The following is a 20,979-nucleotide window of genomic DNA, read 5'->3' on the forward strand; positions in this document are numbered from 1 at the left end:
ACTCATTGAAATTCGACAAACGACGTGTCATTCGAATCGTCTTAATCGTCCGCTGGTTATAGGCTATATCATGTCGCAAAAAAATGAAGACGGCGTCCTCTAGAGGTCATAAAGTCACGAACGAAAAAAATAAAAATGAGTAATGATGACGTGTTGTATATCATTTGAAAGAGCTCAATTGGCACATTTCAAATATATACATATTGTTAGCTTTTGCACCCGGCTTTGCATGCATGCACCCGATAAAACATTAATTTATTTGGTAGGTAATTCGAGCTACGAATCTACAATCGCTCTGGATTCTATCTATCCGCGTGTTACGCGACTACGGCGATACAAGAAGGATTATTCAAAAGAAATTTGTTTGGCCGCTATATATATGGTGTTTTTTAATGACTTGCAATATTTTATAACGTGAATAGGTATAGAAGTCCAGATCAGCAAATTTTTTTACGAGATCGGGTTTGGCCCCATGGTAAAAGTTGCTTAGTATAATTCGCAGTGGTCAGGCGAAGCATACTGAAACGTACCTATGTGACGCACCGGACTCGGCCCAAAAGGCGACACTAAAAGGGTCACGCGTAGCCCGATGTACGTGGCATGATGTACGCGTTCCAAAGCCGGGCGCCTTCGGCGCCCTCATACTAAAAGAGACGGGCGTAGCCCGACGTACGAGGCACGATGTACGCGTTCCAAAGCCGGGCGCCGAAGGCGCCCTCATACTAAAAGAGTAGGGCGTAGCCCGACGTACGAGGCACGATGTACGCGTTCCAAAGCCGGGCGCTTTCGGCGCCCTCATACTAAAAGAGTCGGGCGTAGCCTGACGTACGAGGCACGATGAACGCCTTCCTAAGCCGGGTGCCTTCGGCGCCCTCATACTAAAAGAGTCGGGCGTAGCCCGACGTACGAGGCTCGCTGTACGCGTTCCAAAGCCAGGCGCCGAAGGCGCCTTCATGCCAAAGGCGCCTCCATGCCAAAGGTTGTCGGGCGTAGCCCGATATATGCGGCGCTCTGCGTGCATTTCTGTACTGAGGACGCCCTCGCAAAAGTAATATAGTGACTTCAAATATTATTAGTAAGTAACGAAATCCTGACCCCAAAATTAATTAAATAAGAGTTATCATTTTTTTATATATTTACAGAGATTCAGAGGATAGCCGTGGTCGTATGCCACTTTACCTTAAAGTTTATAATCGTGGCATACGTCCACGGCGATCCTTTGAATATCTCTGTAAATATATAAAAAATGATAACACTTATAATTTTCCTGTATGATAATTTCAGATAAGAATTCTATCTTGTTTCATACTTTTTAGAGCGCGATTAGCAGTAGTCGGGTTTTAGTTTTTAACTTATTTTTTATTATGTATGAACTTAAATATTTACCTACTAGTTATGGTGGTATTAACTACTCTATATAGTTTAAGGCTAAAAAGACGACTGCACTCTTTGGGTGTTGGATTGCAACTAAATCAGTGAGATACTGTCATTTACTATTTCGCGATTACGTCCGATTTGACCTGAAACACGAAGGTCATTCTGAGAGTTAACGGACTTGTACTATTTAATAATGACGTCATTTACTTAATACTTATTTAGGTATACTTGTATTTTAAAATGGATATCTACTTAGTTAAAAGGTTGCCGCCTGACTAGACAAGTGACAATAGGTATAAGTATTATACCTATTGTCACTTGTCTAGTCAGTTGTTTTGTTTTATTTTCAAACATTGCGGTACGGACGACGAGACGAGAAGACTCATCCAATTGCGCAGAGAAGTGAGACAGGGGGACGTTATATCCCCGAAACTGTTCACAAGCGCGTTGGAAGATATGTTTAAGACGCTGGACTGGAAAGGTAAGGGCATTAACATAAACGCCGACTACATCTCACACCTACGATTCGCAGATGACATAGTCTTAATGGCGGAGTCGCTAGAGGAGCTGAACCGGATGCTGGACGGCCTAGCTGCAGCCTCGCGACGCATCGGTCTTGGCATGAATTTGGATAAAACCAAAGTCATGATCAATGGGCACATTGATCCAATACCGATAGTCGTAAATGGTCACCTTCTTGAAATCGTTTCCGAATACACTTACCTCGGGCAGATTCTGCAGTTAGGTAAAAACAATTTCGAGAAGGAGGCCAAGAGGAGGATCCAGCTGGGCTGGGCAGCGTTTGGGAAACTACGCCGGTTATAATATTAATTGAAAATTGTTGAGCATTCGTTCGTCGCGACATCTATTGTCAACTAGCGGGTACTGAAATTCCGCTACTTTACGCTAGATGTCGACTACGTAATAACACGCGTTTTGGTAAGAATACTGATGTATGAAGTTACCACTCTTTCTTAACTTATTAATATTGTCAATGCTTGATAGTTGTGGTGGTCGTTTATAATTGCATGCCGTACAACCACAGAACTGCATGCCGTACAACCACAGAACTGCATGCCGTACAACCACAGAACTAAGTTCAAGATATCACAACTATGGCTCAGAACTAACTCGATTTCGATTACTTATCTTTGTTTCTGCACCGAAAAAAATAATTTTCTACAATACTACCAGAACGTATAGTAATTAAAAATATAGTTATACCTACTAAAATCCGGTAGTAATAACAAAAAATGTTGTATCGTGTAAAACTTGTTTTTTAAACATCACTGTTTAATTCTAGTTAAATGCAATTTAGTACTGCTTACAATTTCGTTGTATATGTAAAGATGCAAGTGTTGTAAATATTAAACGTTTGTCTCGTTTAATATATGCATCGTAACACTAACTATTGATATGTAAAAATAAAGATACGAGTGTACACGTTACAAGTTATTATGTGGTGGTTACTATAATGCATTGTAGTCTGAACGAATCAAACAGTTGTGCCAACACCACGGTGTATGCGCGGGTGGCGGGGGGCGGAGAAAGGAATTGCGCAAGTCACAGAACGGCAGCCATTACGCCAGCGTCTTACGTTCCGGCCGGTCGATGTTTTATTTACGTAGATTCTGTCCATAATTTTATTGTAAACTAGTACAAGTGTATAGTATAAGTGCGTGTTGTTTGCGTGTTGCTGACACAGTGAAATGTGCGGGCTCCGATTAAGGAAAAGTCCTCCCGCACCGATGTGGATAAGGAGGGATTCACACTGGTGGAAAGGAAACGCAAGGCGCGCAGGGCGCCTCGTAAAACTCTGTGTGGCACTGCGGAGCCGGTTAATTCTGGCCTACGAGTTGCGACACCGAGTAAGGCGCTCTACGTGTCTCGCCTGCATTACTCCGCCGGGGCCGACGAGGTGGTGGAGTACGTCCGCCGGAAGACTGGCTACACGCTGAGGGTGCACCAGCTACAGTCGCGTCACTATGTGCACTTCAGTTCATTTGTAGTGCGCGTGCCGCGGTCTCTGCAGGACACCATCGCAAGCGCGGACTTCTGGCCGAAGGGTGTGGTGTTTCGGCGGTTCCGGGGCAACCTGCCGAATCCTACGCCGAGTCAGACGACGCTACGGAGCCACGCTGTTACGTCGTCGCCCAAATCCAATGTTTAATTTGTATGTCATTTTTGTGTCTATTGTTTTCTTTGTGGAGACAAAATGTTTTTTCTTTTGTAGTGTCACAGTGCCTTGGTTTTACTGTAATGCTGTGTTACTTATTTGTCTGTATTTACTAGAAGAGCAGTGTACTGGTTATATATTGTTCACGTAACCAGAACCCACTGTGCTGAAGGGACTTCTAAACGGGCCATATGTTCACTGCAATATGTGGCCGGCAACTATTAGTGTCCCTCTCTAACATGTGAGTAAGAGGACACCAATAGTTGCCGGCCACATATTGCAGTGAACATATGGCTCGCTTAGAAGCCCCATTAGCACAGTGCGTTCTGGTAACGTGAACAATATAAAACCAGTACACCGCACAAATCGTTCAGTTACATATACTGAATACCTTGTTATAACAACAGGACAGGAACGTATATGTTACTGTATTATTTAGTAACCATTAACAGACCGGCTAGTTGGGTTTACTAAAAGTCTTATACCCACTACTATACACTTCATAGAATTAACAAATTTAATTTAACAAGAATGGTCTGGTTAAGTGTCCTGTCGTCACATATACAACAAGACAATATAGTACAGCTAACCAAATTCTGGTTACCAGTACCAGGTTTTTTTTTTCAGTGTGTGGCTACGAGGTATGTGACGTGTGCTATAAAGAGTATTGTATTGTATTATTTGAGTCGCGCAGTTTGGAGGCAAAATATGTTCATAAAAGGAAGAAAAAACCCAAACAAAAGCAAAAATACTAAGTATCTCTGTTTAGCCCTATGGTTGACTGGTAGAGAAGGCCTTTAGGCATTATGTCCGCCATTTGTATTTTTTTATATTTCGTGCAATAAAGTTTAAATATATAAAAATGTAATTACGTATTGAACTTGTAGTAGTAGGTACCAGTTTATGGTTTTACGTCAGCATGACATTGTCCCGTTTCGCGCCTACCTATATGTTGAGCTGTCAACCTGCTGAACCTCCACGACGAATTATTCCGAGATAGGTTACTGCTGTACACTGCGACTGCGAGGGTAATGATAATTGATAACATTGGCAGACGCCGTGATAACTGATTAGACCTCGACCCGCGACTCGCGACCCGCGCCCCCGGCCCGGGCCGATATCTAGCTGACCCACATTCATACCTGACCGTCTGTGCCCAGATGAAGGATAGCCAATCACTGGCTAGTACTACTACTATTGACTATCACCTACTCTACTACATACACACGCACCACACGACGCCTCATGTCACCAATGGGCGGGCTACTCGTATTACTGCGGGGATCCATGTGTCAAATGGTGTTATATTAATATGTCTTTCCCATCACGGAACAATGGTGTTCCGGACCTTTGGGAGGCGTGCGCGGAGCCGAAGCCAACACGTAGAGGCCCTTTTGACACTTTAATGAAATGTAAGGGGTACACCGAGCGGAGGCTGCCCTTGCCCGTGTCATGGGACGCACGCAGAGGCAGCACCCGCCAGGGTGTAAGGACTATTGAGAGTTGATGGAATCTAAAATGAACTAGGTTATTGGGTGAAAGCGATGGACTAAGAACTGAGCTATGGGGTAAAAAACCGGACGCCTGCCTAATAAAACGGTATGCAATTTTATTTCCGGCAGACGGTGACTCGCCCTCACAAGATGGGCCCCCACAAAAAGCGACATCTAGGATGGCTCAAGGGCAACACCGGTGTGAGCGGCTCAGGGGTGTCGAGAGGTGTGCGCCGCTTTCTACCCAGTGGCTGTTAACAGCCACTGTGCCAACTCGCGTCTTATGCATATTTCACTTCCACCCCTGGAGCTTATAGCTCTAACGACTCCACTCTGGCCGGCCGGCTAAGGCAAGCCAGAGGCAGAGAATCCTGAATCGGAGAATATTAATATTATTATTACAGTCATGGAAACCTATATTTGACAGTTCCTGTACTAACATTAGTCGAGAAATGAACCCCAGTTCTTTATGAATATATGTTAAAATTTGTAACATATATAGGCATATGGAGGCACGAATTCTAAAGTAATGATCATTATGAAAGTTTATTAATTAATGTATTTATACATGTGCCCATTGAAAACCCTCTATGACTACAAAACAGTCGATACCTATTGTCCCATATCGAGCCTAATAAGACTAATAATAAGATTATATACATTGTCACTGGTTTATGCTTTTTTGTACCATACTTATATATGAATAAAAATTATAACTGAAAAAAAAAATATACATTTTACATCCCACGGAAATATGGAGGTCGCGGCTTTCTAAACGCCAAAAATCTCCACGACCGTGAGGTGTACAGTCTCAGGAATTATTTCCTCAACAACGAGTGTGGGATGCGTCGTGATGTGGTGGCAGCAGACAGGGACCTCACGCCGTTCTCCTTGGCAAACGAGAACTGGCGCAAACGGTATGGAAGGATAAGCAGCTACACGGGCGGTTCTACAAGGCCCTCATGGGACCCGATGTAGACCTGCCCGCGTCGGTGAACTGGCTACGATTCGGGGACCTCTTCGGAGAAACCGAGGGTTTTGCCTGTGCAATGCGGACGAAGTTATCATGACGAATAACTACCGGAGATATATCCTGAAGGACGGTACGGTCGACATTTGTCGGGCATGCCGCCGTCCCGGCGAGTTATCTCAGGCATATTATCTCCGGTTGTTCCCATCTTGCTAACGGCGAGTGCTTGCACAGACATAATCTCGTAGCCAGAATTATTCACCAGCAGCTTGCTCTTATATACGGCCTTGTGGACCGTGAAGTGCCGTACAACAAGTACTCACCTGCATCAGTTCTCGAAAATGGTCGTGCCACGCTCTATTGGGATCGATCTATCATCACTGACAGGGATATTGTTGCCAATAAGCCCGACGTCGTGCTGATAGACCGATCGCAGCGCCGAGCCGTGCTCGCCGACGTCAGCAACCCCCATGATGAGAATCTCGTGAAGGCCGAGAAGGACAAGTCCAGCAAGTACACTTATTAGCTCACGAGATTACCGCCATGTGGGATGTTGACTCGACGATCATTGTTCCGATAGTCTGAAGTGGTATTATGGTCCTGTAGAATAAGACTTGGACAAACAATAACCTTGACCATACACCTCAGAGCCACTTCCTCACGGACAGAGCCTGAACCACTGTAACTCGTGTTCGTCTGGGACGAAAGTAATTAATTCTCGACCGGTATCGCGTCCGACGCCGGCGGAGGCGCGGAACAGTTCTTCCTAAGCGTAAGTGAAAAGTGCTGGGCAAAGCAGTCGGCCCTAAGCCTGTCGTCGGCTCTGAGGTGTGTGGTCAAGGTTATTGTTTGTCCAAGTCTTATTCTACAGGACCATAATACCACTTCAAGTCGTGTCAGCGAACGGTCTCATAGCGAAGAGTCTCGACCAACACATAGAGAGACTCTCGCTGGGTGGTTGGATGGTCAGATGCAGAAGGCGGTAATTTTGGACACGGCGCGCATAGTACGTCGGTTCCTCACTCTGCGGCCCTGACCACCGGCAGCTTGGGCCAAGCCCCGCTGCCGGCGGCACTAGGTTTTTTATAATGTGTTTACATGTATTTTTTATTGTTTTGTACGTGTTTTTATATTTTACTTTTATATTCATATTATAAATCACCTAGCCTAAGAATTCAAATAAATAAAGAAAGATAATATACATTTAACAACAAAAATCACTTAAGTGTTCGTTCCCCGAGTTAGTATAGTACCTACTTGCGTATGCATAAAGGCCACCGTTAGTCTTCATATGTTAACTTTACGGGCTTTACCTGTATGGTCTTTTGATCAACACAAACGTAGTCGGGGTTTGAACCCGCGACCTCCGTTGAAATTCGCACGCTTTTTAGAATAAATACTTACAATATGCGTAGAGTGCGTCACTAGGCCAATCACATGTCCTACCGTGAAACACGACAGTCGAAAATGCGGTTTCTACCTCTCTATCACTCTTGTCTATTCGATCGATAGAGAGGAAATAAAGAAATTTCGAATTTCGCGTTTCGCGGTAGGCCACATGTAAACAAACCGCCTTGATGCATTAATGTCATAGTGAAAACTTGTCAAAATTCTGTTTATGGCCTAGTAAGTTTAAGTTAAGTTACACTATGGTTTACTAAACAAATTAGTGCTGCACTCTGGCGGCAGAACATGGCAGTAATACTCCCTATATGTACGAAAGCAAAGATATATATTTAACCAGGCATATACTGAGAGGCGTAATTATGTAGGTACTTTGTACTAAGTATGTAACTACGTTCATGTTTACGTTTTTGATTCGGTCAAATTGTATTTTTTGAAAAACAAATTATAGCCAGCATTTAATGAATGTAGTATGATACCTTTGGGTATGGTGCTTTACGCACACTAGTATCCCATCCCCTCCCCCTGACGCAACCCCACCTTTTTGGTTTAAAAAAACCGTCAACCGGGACATATTTAATGCTAAAAGGGGGGGGGTTGCGTCAGGGGGAGGGGATGGGACACTAGTGTGCGTAAATAAAAATAAAAATTCTTTATTTCAGACCAAAAGCGATCCATATTTTGTTAGTAATATTTTTAGACTTAACACTATGTTAGTAACCTATATCTACTTAGACCTACCGATGACTAGTTCTGCCCAGTAAATGAGCGGGCAGTCGAGGCGCTCGTCTAATGCCCTTAGCATGCTGTTAGTGCTGCCGCGCATACGTCGTAGTAATGACGCCACTCTTTTCCGTCTAATGGCATAAAAGTCGTCCGTTCGCGCCTCGGCGAACATGCCTGACGCACTACAGTGCCTCGGCAGCCTTAACAGCATCCTAAGGATGTTATTGTATTGGACTCGCAACGTGTTGTAGGCCCTTTGTGTAAAGCTTGCCCACAGACCGCACGTATAAAACGTCTGACAATACGCTCTAAATAGCGTCAGCTTAACTTGCGTATTACAACGTGCGAATCTGCGGGCAAGCATGTTGCCCCTTATAGACACTGCCCTCCTTTCTCTATCTATGTCTAAATCGTCTCTTAGTTCATTATTAACTACATGACCTAAATATTTAAATTCATTTACAACCTTAAGAGGTATGCCTCCCAGCACGATCTTAGGTACAGTGGTCGGGTTATACTTTCGTGCCTTAAATACCAACACCTCACTTTTTCCTGCATTGTACCTAAGAACATGCCGCTCAGCGTAAGCCTCGCACCTCGCAAGTAGTTTCCTGATCGAGTCAACCGAGGGTCCCAGCAGCACCATATCATCGGCGTAACTGATATTGTTAAAGCAAGCCTGACCAATATGACAACCTATACGCATGCTGCTGAGGTCCCCGATTAACTCGTTCATGTACAAATTAAAGAGGTGAGGAAAGCCCCCCCTGCCTCACACCACACTGAAGCTTATACTCATCAGAGTCTACTCCTGCCCATCTCACCCGATTGATCTGGTTGCTGTACCAGTACCTTAAAAGATTAATATATTCTTTCGGCAAACCTGTTTTTTCTAATTTATCCCAAAGTATGTCGTACCCAACCAGATCAAACGCCCTGGATAGGTCCAAAAAAACATGCATATATTGTCGTGTTTCTGTCCCTATAGTACCTGACAGCTTGCTTAAGGCACAATATAGCGGTTTCCGTTGACAGGCCTGGCCTAAACCCGAATTGCGCGTCGTGCAACTCTATATTTTTACAAAGTTGTGCATTAAGCAAACTGTCAAGCACTTTCGCCACTATTGAGACACAAGTGAGATTGGTCTATAGTTCCCTGGATCCGACAAGTCACCTGTTCTATTTTTCACCAGTGGAACTACTATTGTTCTTGTGAGTTGCTCGGGCAGGTAAGAGTGTCTTAAGCATAGTGTAAAGAACATAGCAAGAATGCGCGGCATATGTACCCCGGCATATTTGAGATGTTCAATGCTGAGACCGTCATGACCAGGCGATTTACCCCTGACCATCTGTTTTATAACTAACTCCACTTCCTTAGCTGTAATCTTTATGGTACTACCGCCTGGAACGGTCTCAACATTGCCCACCTCGACTGTATTTATTTGTAGAAGAGGATTGACATTAAAAATGCGCCTAAAGTTGTTTGCTATTGTTTTCTTTTCACTCGTGCCTCCCACGCTCACCGGGACACCCGGTCGAGGGTTAATAGACTTGTTCGTGTTTTTCCAGAAGGCTTTAAAATCTTTCGCTGCCCGGTTTGAGGCCAGGATATCGCTTTTTATTTGTTCCTGTCTATCCTGGCACCACTTCAGCTTGGATTTAAAAAGCCTTCTGCTTTCACACATCTCGTCATACACTGACCCTTGACGGGGTCTATTTTCTGACACCCAAACCAAGAATTTAAGCCGCGCATCTCTGTGAGCCTCCGCCACATACTTATTCCAACCTGCAATACGAGCCCTACTCTTACCATAAGCTGGTTTACTCGCCTTTCGAGCTGCCTCTGACAGTGTGGTAACTATGTGACTATACATTTTATCCAAAATGATTCTATGACTAGAATCGCTACATAAAGAATCTGCACATGCCCGCAGTTCGGAAGGAAAGTCAAGTAGTTTCAGTTTGTTATGGCACTCATCATGATATATCTTTATTTGACACTCCTCTCTGTATGTAAAGCACAATACCCAAAGGTATCATACTACATTCATTGAATGCTGGCTATAATTTGTTTGTCTTCCCCATACATTAGAACACAACTTGACCGAATCATTTGTTGTGCCGACGGGAAGCCGCGAGAGCGGGGTCGTTCGTATTCGTACCTACCAAGCGCCGGATCCGGCGCGCCGGAGGGCGGAGGGTAAGAGAGACCAATACACAGGATATAGCTGCATTTCTACTATCTACTCATTTATTTATTATCTTCAGCTTTGAGTTGCAATAAAATACGTTAAAAGTATATAATTATAGCAGAATTTCTAAGATATTGTGACGAAAGCAGCACGCCTACAGAATTTCTTGATGTTGTTTGACACACAAGGTACTTTTTGTAAACTAGCTAATTGATCACATACATTACATGTCCGGATTGTTCTTTTTAATGTACTATTTATGTTGTGTAAAATGTATGAATAGGTACAAGGAACAAATGATTGTGCTATTGTCAGCCACGAGCTCTCCCCTAGGCCTCCTCTGCTGGACCGGATTCAATAATATGTAAGTGCCTAGTTATAAATACCTACAAGCGTTTCCGTCACTAGACGTCGCCAATAAACATAAACGTCAAAAGCCAAACAATACCCTCCCTTATTCGTCATTTGGATAAAAAAAGACTATAGTTTCGATTTAATCCCTAAAATCCCTAAAAACCTTTTCTATAAACATTATAATATTTCGCGAGTACCTAGGTGTCCTTTTGCGGCCATGGCAACATCACAGCACGACTACTAATTACTAATATTGACGGTGTAGTGATTGGAAAGAAATTAAATAATTTAAAAATTGGAATGCAACGAGTTAGGAGTTACAATATTATTTATGTTGTATTTATAATAGTATCTAGTGTGCATTAGGCGGGGTTAATACATTTATAATAGTATCTAGTGTGCATTAGGCGGGGTTAATACATTTATAATAGTATCTAGTGTGCATTAGGCGGGGTTAATACATTTATAATAGTATCTAGTGTGCATTAGGCGGGGTTAATACATTTCTTTGGTTCGTAACTCTAAGGTCCTTTATCGAAACTAGTTTCCGAAACTCCTGAATGAGAATTATTGAAACGAGTTCTAATAATTCGGGCCCGTCATTGCCTCGCCTCTCCTAGGTGAGAATCTACTGTTGGAAAGCCGCTTTACTTCTGATTATTATTATGTCACAACTACAATAAAATATAGTGAATACATAAATAAAATGTTAGTGTAAGATTGTAGGTAGTTGTAAACAGCGTAGTAAAAGAAATCATAAATGATAGGTACCTACTAGCGATAGCCTAGTACCTATATGTATAGTTGTAGATTAATTGTAGTACCAATTATTTTAAGGATTGGTTCATTTCGAAACAATTCGACATAAGTTTTTCATTGACTTGTGCTGATTAGTTTTTAAAAACTTAATATCCTGCGTATTTAATGTGCTTTATGTACCTTTACGTTTAGTAGATCACAACTGTGAAAAAGTACCGTTGAAATATATTTCTCAGTTTTCACGTCACGAATCAATATATTTAATACCTGTACATTGAAACAGTTTATTTACTAATAAATAAATACAGCACCACAGCACAGCACTAACTTTAGGAGGTAAATGAATAATCTAAAATTTTCATTACTGAGCATACGTAGATTATAAAATTCTTGTAAGTACCGATTTAAATAAGTTTCCTTGAATCGAGGCTCCTTCAAAATAATTGTTACCATAAACATAGGTATTACATTAAACATTCTCTATGTTTACTAATCAGTTATTTTTTAAACTCCCTACGCAAATGCGAATAAAATCTTAGTATTTAGGTATTTAGGTAGGTAGGTAGGTAGGTAGTATCATTCTGAAAGTAACAGAGACAAGAAGCACCTATACCTATTTATTATCTATATTCGCCAGCACACTCTTTTTTACATTTTTATGAATATTTAACAACGTACGTATTATACTATGTAGCTACATACCTGCATTCACTACTGCACATAGCTGATACATAAATAAATAAGATACCGATATTAACACGTCTAAACAAACTTGTAACGCCTCATGCATTGCAGTTTCTGGTCGAATATTCTAATTAGTTTCATGTACCTATCCTCCCTGCATATAATTTTTAGTACATATTCCAAAATATATTTTGTACTTTTATTGTGTAACTATTAAGGGTTCCACTTTCAAAAACAAAACAATTGCTTCAGGGTCTCATCTCAGGGGGCTCTATGTCTAATAGATATAGATATTCATTTTGTTTTGTTTCTTTTCTTAATTAGCTTTCTTGTATTTTGTATTTTCTGTTTTATTAATTATTTCTTCTGTGTATCTTTTGCAATGTTTTAATATGTATCTTTTTGTGTTATCTGTCGTGGCATCACCGAATGGGCCCTACGGAAGACCAGCGCTGGCTTTATAGCTAGCATTATGCTGAGTTGGGTCCATTTCGTGATGCACACTTATTGTTCTCTTCTGTTCTTGCTGTTGTTGTCTGTACATGTTCGTACATGTTTTGTGATCGACACGAATAAAAATCTTTTATCTTTTATCTAGATAAAAGGTGTAACACAAAAGTTTTCGTAATATAACTGTTTAAGTCACAAACTACGTTAAAAACATAAATAAATAATTGTTTCATGTTAACTCACGAATAGAAAATATAGATAACTACTCAACGGATGCAAATAATGGCCAAATCGAGCGGGAAAACGTGAAACCACACAAATAACTTGTTAATTTCAAAGGTATCCCTGTATTTTAGGCATAGGCCTTCGCTAAAAACTGAAAATAGCTCTAGGTACTTATTGAACGCTATTATTCCCGGCGCGGCTTGTGCACCTTCAAATGGTGCTTTTGTTTTAAGTAGTACCTATATTACTGCCAGTGCAGTGTACTCAATATTTCGCGTAGGTACCTAATGTTATCAATAATCATAATATCTTTATAGCGTTCATGTTGGTACAAATAAATACAGGTGACAAAATTTAGGCGCAACACGAGACCCTGTTGGGGTATTGCAAAACTATAACTAAAAAAACACACACAATAAATCTATAACAATAATAAATAAGTAACTATTTGTGATATTTATATTAAGTCAAATCAATATCAAATCAATTTTAGGTACCTATATCTGTCTTACCTTCCGCGCGAGATTTCGCGTAGGTATCAATACCTACCAAAACACTTTTTTTTTTTAATCTGATAGTATTGCTCAGGGCATTATGCTGTTACATATTTTATTTTTACGGTTTTCATTTTCCACGTTTCGCAAAAATTATGGAATAATAAATGAAAAACTTGAAAGCATTAGCACAGCTGTAATACAGGAAAAGGTCTCACTCGTAAATTAAAAAAAAGCGGCCAAGTGCGAGTCGGACTCGCCCATGAAGGGTTCCGTAGCAGCAAGTAACATAATATAAAAGTTCTTGTAGTTCGTTGTATGACGTATTAGAAAAAACTACATACTAGATCTTGTTCAAACCAATTTTCGGTGGAAGTTTGCATGGTAATGTACATTATATATTTTTTTTAGTTTTATAATTCTCTTATTTTAGAAGTTACAGGGCGGGGACACACATTTTACCACTTTGAAAGTGTCTCTCGCGCAAACTATTCAGTTTAGAAAAAAAAAATAGAAACCTCAATATCATTTTTGAAGACCTATCCATAGATACACCACACGTATGGGTTTGATGAAAAAAAAATTGAGTTTGAGTTCTAAGTATGAGGAATGAGGAACCCCCAAAAGGACCCCGCAGCAAACATAGGGAAAAAGTGGTTTCAGTTAAATATCACGAAATTTTAGTATGATGGTAATTTGGCTCTCCTGATTATTTTTTTGTATGGGCACAACTCTCTCAGAAGTATACTTTCAGAAATAATCAATGTAATTGTTTTATACAGAATATGTGTTTGTTAACCATTTTTACGTTATTCCTCCTCATGACAGTTGGTGGCTGCAACTTATAACGTCAGTAACTGTCAGTGCGTGTCATAACAATATATCGATTTTAGAAAACATGTCGCGTATATAGAAAATTATATACTTGATTATTTCTGAAAGTATACTTTTGAGAGAGTTGTGCCCATACAAAAAAAATAATCAGGAGAGCCAAATTAACATCATACTAAAATTTCGTGAGATTTAACTGAAACCACTTTTTCCCTATGTTTGCTGCGGGGTCCTTTATTGTTTTTTTTTTTCTATTTTTGTGTGAAAATCTTAATGCGGTTCACAGAATAGGTACATCTACTTACCAAGTTTCAACGGTATAGTTCTTATAGTTTCGGAAAAATGTGGCTGTGACATACGGACGGACAGACAGACATGACGAATCCATAAGGGGTTCCGTTTTTTGCCATTTGGCTACGGAACCCTATAAACATCGAAATATAAATGAAAACTCTGATAGAGAGTTGGCCCACAACTTACCCAGTGCATCGCTCCCCTGTCCTCGTAAACTCCCATCTGGGGTTCAATTTTTCCGTTGAGTATTGTTAGAAGGCTGGGCTTGGCCCCACTGGCACTCACTCACTCACTCGCGTGCGCTCGCGGCGCGCTCGCCGGCGGACTGGCGGCCCAGCGCCTACGGCCGGGGGCGGGGCCCCCAGGGCGCCGCCTCAAGAGCCCCCCACTCGACCGTGCGCCAGAAGAAAATTAATTTTTCCAGCGTTTGCGCATTTGGGATGCCGGGAATATGGAATTTACTATAAGTTTTGTGGCTGACTAGCTGTTTGCCCGTGACTTTACTCATAGATAATTTATAATTTAAATCAGTCGTGGAATAAGAACGAATAAATTAAAACCACATGATCCTATTTTTTTATTTCAAAACAATTAGGATTGTTACGAAATTAATATTACAGAATGCTCTTGAAAAGATACCTACTTACACAACCTGCAGACCGGAAATATGTCGCCCCTTCAAGGAATTGTAGGGGTCACAACTGTCACAAGCTGCTTTTTAGGGTTCCGTACCCAAAGGGTAAAACGGGACCCTATTACTAAGACTCCGCTGTCCGTCCGTCCGTCCGTCCGTCAGTCCGTCCGTCCGTCCGTCTGTCACCAGACTGTATCTCACGAACCGTGATAGCTAGACAGTTGAAATTTTCACAGATGATGTATTTCTGTTGCCGCTATAACAACAAATACTAAAAACAGAATAAAATAAAGATTTAAGTGGGGCTCCCATACAACAAACGTGATTTTTGACCGAAGTTAAGCAACGTCGGGCGGGGTCAGTACTTGGATGGGTGACCGTTTTTTTTTGCCGTTTTTTGCATTATGGTACGGAACCCTTCGTGCGCGAGTCCGACTCGCACTTGCCCGGTTTTTTATCTACGTATATGAAATGAAATGAAAACATTTATTTTCAGGCAACTAATATTGGCCCACAGATAAATACCTTAAAACTAGCATTCATAATTATTATTACAAAATATATCTTAAAACTAAAAACACAACGATGCGATGCATTACGCAACCCCGCAGTGTCAGAGAGCCGGCCGCGGAACCGCCGGAACTTAACACCCTTCAGCCAAAACCTCCTTGGTGAAGGTCGCTAGATGTTCAGTCGGAACGCTCAGCACAAAAAAATTAAAATTCGCACTGTGTCGAGATTCCAACTTCACGACCCTCAGGATGAATCCGGACTTGGCTCGTACATACTTCACGATCTCCTCGACCTTCGTAAGGTAGTGTAATCGGGACACATACAGCAGCGTCGTCGGCGTTGCAGGACGCAGCAAATGGTTGGGTCCAGTCGGTGCGGTACCGCACTGATTCGGACGAGCTGGCTTCTTTCTCCTCTCCACGTTTTTGAAGCCATCTCTGTCGCATCCCGACTCTTTTAGAGTCAGCTGTGACCCATCCTTGTGAACAGGTTCATGAAGTATAGTTAGTAGGTATTCGATTGAGGGGTTTGGTTGCTAACTGGGGTAAGCATAGCTCTCGACTCGTACGGGTAAGTACCTATAACTCGATCTACAAAAGGCTTTCGATTGTATCCCACGTCAGTTGATCTGTACGGTTACCATCAGTTTGTCACTGACGTAAACGCCGTCGAGAACGTAATTTACTTTCTATACATCTCGCTCGCACTCGCATATTAGTGCAAACGGGATGTATAGAAAGTAAATTACGTTCTCGACGGCGTTTATGTCAGTGAGAAACTGATGGTAACCGTACTGGTGGGCACTGAAGGTGAAGAACGTGCCACAATGAGTTGTAATTTTAACAATAAATAAAGTTAAAATAATCCTTGCATGTACTTAAATATTTTGTAAGTCTGTTGAATTTATTTTGAATGATTTTGCTTCTACAAAGGATAGATTTTGTTAAATTAAATTAATACGGACTTCACTGCGTCTTAGAACTTTAATACTTAAATGAAAATTAATTATTGGTTTTTAGTTTCGATAGTTTTAACTACTTAACACGTTCGCGGACGCTCAGTCACACCATTTGGACACCTAAATTTTCCCAAGTAGCACAGATTAGCTGTATAGCAGCCGCATAATGAAGTACGAATACGCTTGAAGCTGGAATATAAAAGCTGCATAAGAGCTGTATAAGCGTCTTTTCAGCTTTTATAACTCTTAAATGGGCACAAATTTAGGAGCAATTTAACGGAATTATAAGGGGTAACAGGAGTTATAAGAGGTGTATATTGCCTGGGTAAGAGACCACCAGTTACCCTTTATTCAGCTAATATGTCACATGTGCGCCGTAATACCGGGAAAGATTGACGTTGGGCTGAATAAAAGATAATTAATAACATACTTTTACACCTCTGCCTTAAAAAGCAGCTATTATATTTAGTATCGTGACGACAAACGCAGAGGTGAACATATTTATATTGAAGCAAAAACGTTAACCGCAACGACACCATAAGTCATTTTGTTAAAGTGTTTAGTTAAATGTTTGTACATGATCTTTTATATATTAATGCGAGAAAGATGTTTGGGAATGCAAGTTTATTGACATTACATACAACGTGTCCCAAAATTCAACGATAAGCTGGCACCAGAAGATGGACCTGATCATGACTACTCGAGGAAAAAAAAGAAAAAAAATTATCTTAATTTATTCTGGAATTACAAAAAAAATGAGATTCGACACCCCTAATGGTATTTTTAACGACCATGTCTACAATTTTTTTAATATTTCTGTTTTTATTTTTGTATCGGCAACCTAAGTAGCCCTGCTATCCACCACAATCCTTAAAAATACCAGAATACATGTAGTTTTTACACAAAAATTCATCAAAGTTAGTTTATCCTTAAAATTTTAGTGGTAAACATGTTCAGCGATAAGCTGTATAATGCGCCCCATGTGTTCCATTATACGCCTATTGGCTTCATAATAGTTCATTCGTGCTTCCTCAAAAAGTCAGAATAATAAAAGCTGTTTAGCGGTAAACATGTTCAGCTATAAGCTGTATTATGCGCCCCATGTGTTCCATTTATACGTCTACTGGCTTCATATTAGTTCACTCGTGCTCCCTTAAAAGTCAGTGTAATAAAAGCTGCTTAGCGGTAAACATGTTCAGCGATAAGCTGTATTATGCGCCACGTGTGTTCCATTATACGTCTATTGGCTTCATAATAGTTCATTCGTGCTTCCTTAAAAAGTCAGCGTAATAAAAGCTGCTTAGCGGTAAACATGTTAAGCGACAAGCTGTATTATGTGCCACATGTGCTCCATTATACGTCTATTAGCTTCATAATAGTTCACTTGTGCTCCCTTAATAAGTCAACGTAATAAAAGTCCACAATTACCGCCTTATACAGCACATTGCGTATTTTTATCCACTAAACAGACCTTATAACGGTTAAAGCATTTGATAACCCTTAAAGCTGTATAGGGTCGTAGCAAATATACCTTTATATTATCACTCTTTGCGTATTAATGGTAGTTTTCAGAGTCGTAATGCAGCTTTTAATCAGCCCTAAGCTATATAAATATCACTGAGATCTATTATACAGCTGTAGGACCACGAGTGTGCTCTTATAAGTATCGCACAGAGCGTTAGATAGAACTAAAAGTGAGTAGTTATAGAGCTATCTGTGCTACTTGAATTGTATGGAAATTTTAGGACTGTTAAAGCATAAAATATATGTCACTACAAATATATATTTTAAGTTTTTATATGACGGGTAATGCTATGCCAGGCGGATGCTATGCAATCCGCGTCAATATGAAGTATATTTTTTATACGCTATGTGACAACAAATGCTCTACAATTCGGATGCATAAGCATCTCTGTCACACGTAGTCAAGATGTGATCTTATATGACATCGCATGTTATAGCATTCATTCATCGTACTCGATGAACTTAATGGCTGAGACTTCTGACTTCCTAGATGCGAGATTTTTGCTCTAAAGACTCATTGCTGACCTCTTCAAACATTTTTCTAATTCTGTTTTGTTCCCTCATTGCTTATCATTGTAATATTATGTCCTTCTCATACATGCCCCATCCCAAGCACGTTCGTCATTCATTGGAGCTAAAATCATGTGTTGGGCGCAGTTAACTACTATTTGTAATCTAACTACTTATTACGACTAAGAGTAGTTAACTACAAGTAGTCATAACTACATGTAACCTAACTACAATATCAGGTTACATAAAGTAGTCGTTAATCTGATTACTGTAACCGAGTAGTTATAACTACTGACTACTTTAATACATCCATGCAAAAATCATTTTGATCTTTCTTGTCCTTGACATAAAGACACTTTCTGTGTGAAACTGTATTATGACTGTAAAATAAGGACTATTTTTGATTTTGCACCATGTAATAAAAGTCATCATGGATGTGGTTTTATAGGTTTTAGAGAGTGCCGATTTCGAAAATGATGACAGTTTTGGAATCCAAGATGTCTGCCGTGCACTCAAAACCCAAAAGTCACCATGGCACGTGGCATAAAAGTCATCATGGGTGTCGTTTTATAGGTTTTAGGGTGTGCAGAATTCGAAAATGATGACTGTTTTGGAATCCAAGATGTATGCCGTGCACTTTGACATAAAAGTCATCATGGGTGTGGTTTTATAGGTTTTAGAGAGTGCCGATTTCGAAAATGATGACAGTTTTGGAATCCAAGATGTCTGCCGTGCACTCAAAACCCAAAAGTCACCATGGCACGTGGCATAAAAGTCATCATGGGTGTCGTTTTATAGGTTTTAGGGTGTGCAGAATTCGAAAATGATGACTGTTTTGGAATCCAAGATGTATGCCGTGCACTTTGACATAAAAGTCATCATCCCTAATAGCATTTTCTTGTAGGGATTTTGTTGGGCCTTTGTTTACGTATTAGTTGGGCAACCGTTATATTTGGCCGTACGATTTGCTGGAGGGCCCTCGACAAAGGCCCTCCCGAAGATTCCCAACAGAGGGCCATAAGAGTAATTTTTTCGTTGGGCCTATTTAAATAAATCATACAATTATTCAACGGTGGTGGTTTTGGTTGGGCCGTGGTTGGGCCTATACACATTTGTTTGATGGTTGGTTAATTGTTACATTTGGCCGTACGATTTGCTGGAGGGCCCTCGACAAAGGCCCTCCCGAAGATTCCCAACAGAGGGCCATTAGAGTAATTTTATCGTTGGGCCTATTTAAATAAATCATACAATTATTCAACGGTGGTGGTTTTGGTTGGGCCGTGGTTGGGCCTATACACATTTGTTTGATGGTTGGTTAATTGTTACATTTGGCCGTATGGCTTGCTGTAGGGCCAACTGCAAAAAAATAAAAAAGGGCAATTTTTTCGTTCTGCTTCTGTTTGCAAATTCAACAATTACCCAACGGCAAGTCAGGTAGGTCGGTAGGTAGTCGTGCACCAGGTTGAAGGCCCAACACAGCTTGTCCCACAAAGGGCCAACATTGTAACTTTAACGTTGGGCCTTGTGTAGGATTCTTACAATACTACCGTAGGTAAATAGTTGTGTAATTTATAGTGTGCCTACAGTCTAATTATGTAATGGGCTTTTGTTTACGAGTCCTACAGTTACCCTACGTTAAGTAAGTGGTTGTGTAATACGACGTTGGGCCTTTGCTGATAAATATTACAATTACACTACGGTAGGCAACTAGGCATTGGTTGTATCCACATGAAGGCCCTAGGCTAGACAGCAGTTGTTGTTAATCTTCTCTGTATCGTTCCAATTTTAGTATATGTACTGCCGAAGCAAGTACACTTACTATACACTCTAATTTGTATATATACTAACCGCACTTCGAAACTTCGTAAGCGAGATTTATGTTTTTTGAGATTTAAATTGAGAAAATGTTGGTAAAATATAATTATCTAAATTTATGTATAAATTTTATAGTTATAGCTATTAGATTTATAAGTTACTTTAAAAAAATATTATGATTATATCCGGAATAATCGAGAAAATAACTATAACTTCGATGTTTGGAGACAGTAACGCCATCTAGTGACGCCACAAGCAAACTCAACTGGTATTGTTGGGCATCAGTACCACAGCCAATGTTGGTAAATGCGATATTTGTGCTCACTGGGCCAACGAATGTTATCGTTGTTTAGCCACCGGTACCAAAATACACAAAGGCCCATTGTTAGGCGTCGGTGCCACAGCCAATGTTGGTAAATACGATATTTGTTATCATTGGGCCAACGAATGTTATCGTTGTTTAGCGAACGGTAGCAAAATACACAAAGGCCCATTGTTGGGCCTCAATGCTACAGCCAATGTTGGTAAATGCGATATTTGTCGTCATTGGGCCATCGGATGATATCTTTGACTAGCCAATGTTACCAAAATACACA

The 20,979-nt window shown here is 40.7% G+C and overlaps 1 protein-coding gene and 1 long non-coding RNA gene across 3 annotated transcripts in view; both read right to left on the reverse strand.

The window, feature by feature from the left end:
* The window catches only part of LOC134804097 (protein apterous-like), a 178,515-nt gene extending 163,739 nt beyond the window's left edge, over window positions 1–14,776 (reverse strand). The window contains exon 1 of one of the 2 annotated variants that reach the window (XM_063777027.1): window positions 14,616–14,776. In XM_063777027.1, coding sequence (XP_063633097.1) covers window positions 14,616–14,651 — 36 coding nt within the window. In that variant the 5' untranslated portion in view covers window positions 14,652–14,776. The remainder of the gene's footprint in view (window positions 1–14,615) is intronic. The other variant, XM_063777025.1, reaches the window with a different exon arrangement.
* The window catches only part of LOC134804170 (uncharacterized), a 442,923-nt gene that overhangs the window by 186,108 nt on the left and 235,836 nt on the right, over window positions 1–20,979 (reverse strand). The window lies entirely within an intron of this gene.

This window comes from Cydia splendana, chromosome Z, assembly GCF_910591565.1.
Source record: "Cydia splendana chromosome Z, ilCydSple1.2, whole genome shotgun sequence".
NCBI lineage: Eukaryota > Metazoa > Arthropoda > Insecta > Lepidoptera > Tortricidae > Cydia > Cydia splendana.